Raw genomic sequence first — 8830 nt, forward strand, 5'->3', positions numbered from 1 at the left:
GATACTTGCGTTCAACTCATCCCCGTACAACAGCGGAGGAAAACACGCACAACCAACCCAACCCAACCAGGCATTTACTCAAGAAATCACCAAATTTCAGCACATAAATTTACAGCTGTACTGTTTTGGGGATCAATCCCTGCAGGCAATATCGGTACTAGTATGTACTACGTACTACATGTACCTCATCAAATGCTGCCTTGCATTCAGCATATCAATCTGGGCCCGGCCTGGGGAACCTGCAAATAACTCTGCATTCACCTCACACACACAAAAGTTAGATAGTACACACACCACAGAGCAATAACAAGACGCGCAAGCATGCAAATTCACGGCGCAGATGTCACCCGCACGAAAACAAGGCGGGCAAGGAAATCAAACTGGAATTCGGTGCTGGGTGTTTGGCAATCCATAAATCTGGAGCTTTAGACACCATAAGGTTTATCAGAACCGTTCGGTTTCGATCGATCGACTAGCACGCACAGCAGTTAGATAGGCCTACGTAGGCAGGTGGGAGGGAGGAAGGCCACAGGGCGATTCCTTCTTGCTCAAAGCTCCTAAGGCCCACCAAGGTGGGCGCCGAGCTCGCCAAGGTCGCCGTCGTCGTCCTGAAGGCGGACGGCATCCAGCTTCTGCCTCAGCACCGTGATGGCGTTCATGATCAGCTCGTAGGCTGTGATGGCGCCGGTTGTTTCTACGGTGAAGACGAAGCTGTCCTCCTTGGCGGTGATCTCCACCAAGCCTGGCTTCCCGATGGCCTCGGCGTGCTTGATCACCTCGTCGTCGTAGGTGTATGCCTCCGCGTTTTTCACCACCACCTGATTATTTTATACACAAAACAAAAATGTAGCTGCTCAACACCATGGATCTGTTAGGAAGGGCAAAAAAAAATACGCCGGTGGAACAGACACAGGCAGCTCTGTCAGGTGTTGCGCCAAGTACCCACCAGCGCTGGTGATCTATTACGGTTGGTTTCCACTGAAGATGATTAACCATGGACAAAATCATTCAAGCTGAACAAGGAACGAGGCGAGCATGACCCAACTGTATTTGCGCAGTTGCCACGAGAAGCTGAACAACCAGAATTAAACAAAACTGACACGCATGGGCGCATGGCTAACCTAAGTGATTTGCATGTCCCATCATTTCAGAAAGCATAACAGCATAGCTTGTGTACTGCATTCGTTGCCTTTATAGGTAAAGAACCTACATTTGCAAATACATGTTAGAGTTCATTGGTTTTTACGATGATCAAGATCGGGTTTTGAAGAAATTTGGCAGAAAAATTATTGTTTATGTGATGTAACAAAGGGACACTTCTGAACCATCCACAAGACACCCTGCCTGTTGTGGGTTAACAAGAATGCATCTCAATCAAATGGATTCTCTTTCACCAATGGATGGTTTTAATATCATATGACAGGTAAATCATATTGTATGTTGCCTATCCCCAAAATTCATAATGTTTTTCAAATGCTGCTAAGAAAGAATCACCAAAGAAGCAAGAGAGTAGCAACTATATATTTTATTAAGCTAAATCAAATTCGCAAAAAAGAAACTTAAATAGAAAATAGTGCACGCATAGGATGATTGAACAGTTCAATGCAGTATAAGGTGTGTCTGTTATTTCTAGGGTGACCCACAGTGCAACTTCGTCTAAAGTTGCCACACCAAAGCAACACACAGCTAGAGACAAAGAGCCTAGGAATGAGCCTCTCTGTCTTTTAGAATATCAGAAATTGAATTCGACAAAACAAGGTTTTTTTTCTCAAATGCGCAGGAGACTTGTGGTTTCTGCTGGGTTTCATCCCTAACCTACCCCAACTTACTTGGGACAAAAAGGCTTTGTTGTTGTTGTACACAAGAGAGCTGATACATTCCTTTCTCATAAAAAAAATCAAGTGCAAAATAAGGCCCATCAATGGTAACAAGGTTTTCTGGTCGCTTCACTGTGGTGCCCTTACAAGTCAATAAACAATATAAGTTACATTTGCAGTCACTTGCTAATTTCCCTCCAAAGAATGTACCTAGATGTTTAATTGACGTGTTCATGCTCTTGTAATTCATTCGAAGCCTTGGATCATCAACATCGAGCTCTTGTAATTCGTTCGGAGCCTTGGATCATCAACGTCGAGATCTCCACCTCAATCGACTTACCTTTCAAAAGATCGAGCCTAATCCTTCTATCAACTGGTGTCAGATATCAGGTTATTCCGTATTTTTATGTGCCCTTTAGATTGATTTTTGTGCTCGTAACATAGTCCACAAAAAACACACAATACGTTTATGTTTTACCTTCCTACAACCATTGATTAGCCTTTGCACAATTCAGTTTTGGAGTCCGTAGTTCTAAGTTTGTATCCTAGGTCAAGTCCGGTTGCTGGTTTAGATCGTTGTTTGTTCATTTTTTGTGAACCCATGCGTTGTCATCCACAAATTCCACCCACCAATCAGTTGCTGTCCAGAAATTTCACCCACCAATTTCCAACGTTTTGTGCTTCCCAAAACCCTGATTCGGTGACATTTCTTAAAACAGCCATAACTTTCACATATGAATTCAAAATCAGAAACTTTTTAAAAATCACTAAGAAAAAAAATCCATCTGTTTCTCCTTGATAACACCGGGTTCGTCGTTTTCAATTTTGCTAAATTCGGCCTAGAAACTTCTTTTAAATCATTCAGAAAAAAAATCTGCATTTGTTTCTCATCGACAACATTATTTTCGTCCTTTTAAATTTTGCTAAATTAGGCCTAGAAGTTGAGTAATCGAGCTTCGAAGTTCCTGCACTCTTTTTAAAGTTTTTGTAGATTTTTCACAGGACACAATTATGAACAGAAAAATCTAAAACATTTTTTCTAAAACTTGGTGTGGTTCCATCTTATGTGTTGTTGATTAAGAGAAAATATAAAAAACAGAAAAACAAATGAAAAATGTGTCAAAAAAACAGAAAAACAATTGTTGCATATAGGCACGAGCACCATTCAATTGTGCTTTGTGATATGTCCTATTAATTGTTCGTTGTTATTGCTATCCCTTCATACTTGTTAGCTTCCTTGATCTTGCATACAATCGCCCTAATATTGTATTGATGCCAATAACTAGGACACATGCGGCGTTGTTTCCGTTTTTACATCCGATTCCGATCCACTATCGATTTATTCCATTCGTTTTGATTCATTTCCATCATCCCGCTAGTCCCGTTTTCGATGCCGCTTCCGATAGTACCGTTACTGATCCCATTTCCAAAATAAAATACGAAAATGAAAACGGTAGAGGGGTTATCCCGACCGATCCCGGCTGTTTTCATCCCTACCCACACCCCCACGCCACACCCCATGCATGCACGCATATATATATCATCCCAAACTCCATATTCTCCTGAGCAAAACATGTGCTCCTTTGACCATGCTCCATGTTCTTATAATCTTATGTCCATCATCATTTGCCACTGCAATGCTGGTGAGAACTTTGTAAGAGTTGGGTAAGACGCTTCATCCTATTTCGTTTTCACCTTCTATTCCACTGAGTAGTCATAGGACATAGGAGTTATACCTATTGTTGTATCTTTTGTAACTAATATAACCATGGAAGAGAACATGGAACAGCTAGCAGACAAGGAGTGTGTGTCCCATCTAAAGCTTTGTGACATGATCACATGATGCGAACGATGACTACTACTTTCCGAAAGTACCAAGGTACATCAGAGGCATCTTTCAACAGAATGAATAGACGAGTTTCTAGCCTTGTTGATCGGATGGATAGGTTAGGCAACGACGACAAATTTGTTATTGTAGCAGTTGATGAGGTGAGAGATGATGAGTTTGACGAAGCAAAGCCACGAGCCACTCTTGAGGAACATCTACGTTGACACCTTGATCGTAATTACCAAGGTATGAGAGGTCCTCATCGACACCCCCATTCATCACCATTATAATGATGACCATGGTAATAATAATGATCATTTTACTAAGATCAAATTTTCTATTTCACCTTTCTATGGTGCTTATGGTGCAGAGGCTTTACATGGATTGGGAAATGACTATTGAACGAAAAAATAGTTCTCATCTTATTCCTCGGCATCATAGGGTTAGATAAGCTACTAGTGAGTTCAAGGATTTTGCTATCATTTGGTGGAATGAACTTGTGAATACACGTGTTGTGTCGCAGACACGGGATACGTTAAAAAAAGATGAGAGCTAGGTTTGTTCCTCCTTTCCATCGTGATCTCCAAACAGCGAGTGTTCTCTTCTCTTCTCCCTCTCTTCTCGCGAGCACGTGCTGATAACGTGTTATGAATGAATAAAAACAAGATTGGGAAGAATGACTGTTTCACTGTTATTTGCAGAGAGAATCTACATTTATATACAAGTGATGGGGTGCATCCCAAGGGGTGTGTCCTTTGGTGGGATAACTGTCGCACCCCTTGGGATTGATCACACACATGTCACATTTTTCTAACAGATCGGAAACCTATCGATCCCTCCATTATCAGCAGTCTAAACTAAACTGATCTATCATCAGAATAAACTATGTACGGACTACATGTATACGTACGTACGTACGGTACGTGTAACTTCAGCTCTACTCTAGTGGAGTAGTGGTAGTGGCCTGCAGGTGTATACGCACATCCATCATGTACGCGTTGGTCATCGATCTCTGCATGCATGAGCCCATCAACGTACTGTACGGTAGAAATTAAACTGAACTACCCCTTCTGGGCACAAGGCTCCTGAGGGCTTATATTATTCCCTTATTGGGCTTTCTCGAGACACTGCATGTCCTAGGCCCTTAGGCCCTGCTTGTTTGAGCTTCTGGGTAACTTCTCAGCGTAAAAAGCCAGAAGTTCAAACAAACTTCTAGAAAGCCAGAAGCTCAAAAAGCTGAGTTTATATTGGCAATTGAAAAGCCTGATTTTATGGGCTTTTTGTACCTTCCTAAGTTTAGGAAGCTAATAACATCACTGAAAAGCTATCATTGACTTCTCAGAATCAAAAACTCTACAGCAACTTTTCATAAAAGCTCCAAAAGTTGCAGCTCAAACAAATAGGGCCTTAGATTGCCCTTGGGCGCAGGTGGGCTTGGTTCTTCGAGTGACTTTACAAATCTTAGTGCATAGTTATCCGTTTGGGGTGCCCTAATGTCAAGCCTCTGGGCATCAAGCTCCTCTAGCCGAGGCCAAGGGAAGTCTCCAAGCTTGGAGCTCCAGAGAGCGATGGTCCCAACATAGTGGGCCCCACAATAGCTTCCTATAACGAGATCCTTGAATGCATCTTGGTGGGTGTTGAGGGTGTGGCCTTCCCCAGGCGTTAACAAGAGGAATCCAAGAAAAATCCAAACAAGAAGAATCCACCTCCAGTCCAGTTTAAAACATAGAAAATCCAATGCAATTCACCTGTTGAACATTCAAGGTCCATCCATAATCCAATTAACATCTAACCAACAATAGACCCTTGGTCATGGCGTTGTTGCAATCCTTGCGGACATTGTCGATGAAGAGGATGCCATGGATGCCATACTTGTTGGCATTATTGATCTCCTTGGGGGCATCGCCCTTGGTGATAGCAAGGTTGGCCTAGCTGTAGGCGACGTAATCCAGGGGGGTGCTAGGCAGTTTGTGAGATTGTAGGGAGATCCAAAGAAGGAATAGAGCTAGATGGATGTCTACTTTAGTCATGGACAAGAGCGTCCGATACGGAATTCTGCTTGGAGGTGGCCTAGGAGCAGCACTCCACTCCATCTAGGCGATGTTGAACAGACAGAGGCAGCCTTTTACCTACAGCTGCAGTGGGAGACTAGAACGAAGATGATGCAACATGTTAGGGCAGATTGGCACAGATGAATATCCAATTGATGTTTGGACACCATGTTCTGGATACCCATAATCAAAAACATTTTACGGACTTTAGGTCCAAATATTATCCAACTCCAAACTAATCCAATCCAAATATTATCGCCTAGACTTCTAGTCCTATGCATTGCCATTGTGTAGACAGGCGGTCACGCGAGAAAAAACCTAGTTGGGCCAGGTTGATAGTCCCTCCCTCCCTCCCTCTCTCTCTCTCTAATCACCAATCCCTAAAGAGCATAGACCACAAGTCTTACAACTAGGCTCACGAAACTGATACGACAAATTTTGAAATACAGTACAACACAAACTGCATTAGTGAAAGCATACAGTTACCAATATTAGGAACTAGTTATTGAATAGTATCATAGTTGCAGCATGGAACTATAGAGTACCAACAATGATAAATATTGAATTCTATGGATCACATCAATGATAGGTCAAGACAAGAAAATAATTCAGAATTACTAGAGAAAACAAGTTGACCTGATTGGCAGAATCAAGCTCAAATACTTTTGTAGGGCTGCTTTCAATCAAGCTTATTCTCTCTTCCACCGTCAATGTTTCCATTAGTTCTTCATTGATACGTATGTCAGGCTCATACATGAAAGTCACGGTAGCAGCTGGTGACCATTTGGCATGGTCCTTGCCAATTCCTTTCCTAGCTATGGCACGAAGCCTTAGTTCTTGCCCCCGACGCAGCTTTACAATAAGTATGCCCCTGAAATAAGCAACATACAGTAAGCTGACTACTCAATAGCTAGTACACTAACAAATTTCAGGCTTCCTAAATGCCAAATGTAGCATACAATAAGCTGGCTACTCAATAGCTCGTACACTAAAAAATCAGGCTCCCCAAATGCCAAATATATCCATATTCAAAGGAAAAATACATTTTTGAGAGAAATAGAAATCATCCTTTCCAAACAAACAAACCTGGTTCAATTGTCTTTCCTCCAGATTCTAAAGTAAAACAAATTCCTAGCAAAAGTTTCCCAGTACAAAGTGCATTGAATTGATATACCCCATGAAAAACATTTATACAGGCAAAACATGCATCGGTAGCAAGTGTTTAACATTTTTTAGTAGATGAAACTTTTGAAAGGTTTTGACACTGAACACAAGAGTTGAAGACAGCTACTAAACAAAGGATATATCTACAACCAAGCTTTTTTATACCTATCATGCATCAAGTCACTACCAACTAGAATAGAGATTATTACAATATGTACAGGGATATTTCTGTTGCCCCTGCTATTTCAACATATATTAAATTGATCTAACCATAAACACTTATAAAGTAAAGGATTGGTTACGCATGGTTGAAAGACAGTTTAATAACAGTCATATATTATCCAATGTTGTTGCTGATACAATGTGGTACAGCAGTGCACAGGCTGTTGCTGATACAATGAGGCACCACATGACACAAATTCAGCATTCTTGAACACCAAAAGGTCAGACAATTAACAGGGGTATAACCAACCAAATTAGTATAACAAATAAAAAAATACAGAAGGTGGGCCACGATTGCTAGGAACACTAAAAGGACTAGAATATCTACACCACTCGAACAAATAAGTTCATCCACTAAGAAGAGTTTGATTGTCTGCCAGAGCAAGAAGACATGTTCAAATCCAACACATGCAGATAATACAATGATAAATGGAGTATCTCAGGTTCAATTGATTACAAGCCTCGACTAACATTACACATTCTGATGGACACATCATTCAAATCAAAATTATAAATTAGCAGAATGAATAAGCAATACACGATAAACCACAAGCAGGTTGGGCGACTAGCTAAATGATGGATGACTTGCCTGTTTTCGTTCGAGGCATTGGCTCCAAAGGGGTCGGTGCCTCCGAGCGCGTGCTGGTAGGCGCGTGCTTGGTCGACTGGGCAGACCTTGGGGTCCATGGATCTCAGGTCGTTGGATGTGACCTCGAGCGTCTGGTCGGAGTCGGTGGCGTGCACGGAGAGGTGAAACTCGACGGAGCAGTACTCGCAGGAGCCGTCGCCGTCGCAAGCGTCGCAGTCCCGAGAGAAGCGCATTTGCATGGCGGCGGCGGAGGTGAGCGGGATGAGCCCCAGACGGTGGGCGATGAACTCGTCGTTGAGGACGGAGGAGTTAACCTCGATCTCTACGAGATCGATGGCGACAGTTGGGACTTCGGCGATCATGACGCGGCGGAGGGCGTTGGCCATGCTAGCGTCGGTGTCGCGGAGTTCGAACTTGGCGTAGTCGTCCTTGAGCTCGCGGATCCGAACGCGGGGGAAGCGCTGGTACGATGTGCCGGAAGGGCGGTCCATCTCCCTCGCGCGCGCGCCGGCCGCCGCCGGAGAGGAAGGTCTGGGGTTGGGGGTTGGTCGCTAGTGTGAGTGCGACGCCGCAAGGGTTTTTGGGCGACGTTGGGGTAAGAAGATATTTGCGATTTGGGAACGTATCTCGCGTGATGTCTGTGCTTATGTGAGCACTTTAAATCGTGAGTGTTCCTTTTTAATCTAACGATTAATATTTTTTATTCATTTAAGTCCTCCCACCTCAACTATGAGTGTTCATGGCCAGCAGCCTGATCGTTGGATTAAGAAGGAACACTCACGATTTAAAGTGCTCACATGAGCACGGACGTCACGTGAGCACGAGATACGTTCCCTTGCGATTTTGCTCACAACTTCTCTGTATCATGAACTGTGAATATAAAGGAGTGTTTCTTTCATCTTTTTTTCAGCTTCGGAACGCTCAGTTTTTCAAGCTGTTTTTTTATAATTGATTGATAAAAACCGTTCAAAATTAACGTAAACACAAAATCGATCGATTCGTCACGATATTAAAAATATGTATGATATCTAGGTTCTCATATCCAGATTCTAAAAAAAAACTCGTCAGAAAAAATAAAACAAATAGATCGTAAATTGGTCAGAGAAACAAGAGTAGGATCTAAAACTATAAATGACCTTAGCATGATTCAAACGACTTC

At 42.6% G+C, this 8830-nt stretch overlaps 1 protein-coding gene across 1 annotated transcript; it reads right to left on the reverse strand.

Moving 5' to 3' along the window:
* Window positions 1–235: 235 nt before the first annotated feature.
* LOC100282883 (uncharacterized) lies at window positions 236–8281 on the reverse strand. The gene is made up of 3 exons (NM_001369247.1): window positions 7672–8281; window positions 6333–6567; window positions 236–818 (listed from the first exon to the last, which is right to left on the reverse strand). The coding sequence occupies exons 1-3, from the start codon at window positions 8160–8162 to the stop codon at window positions 558–560; spliced, it is 987 nt and encodes a 328-aa protein (NP_001356176.1). The 5' UTR covers window positions 8163–8281; the 3' UTR covers window positions 236–557.
* Between the last annotated feature and the right edge of the window lie 549 nt (window positions 8282–8830).

This window comes from Zea mays, chromosome 2 (assembly GCF_902167145.1).
Source record: "Zea mays cultivar B73 chromosome 2, Zm-B73-REFERENCE-NAM-5.0, whole genome shotgun sequence".
In the NCBI taxonomy this organism is placed as follows: Eukaryota; Viridiplantae; Streptophyta; class Magnoliopsida; order Poales; family Poaceae; genus Zea; species Zea mays.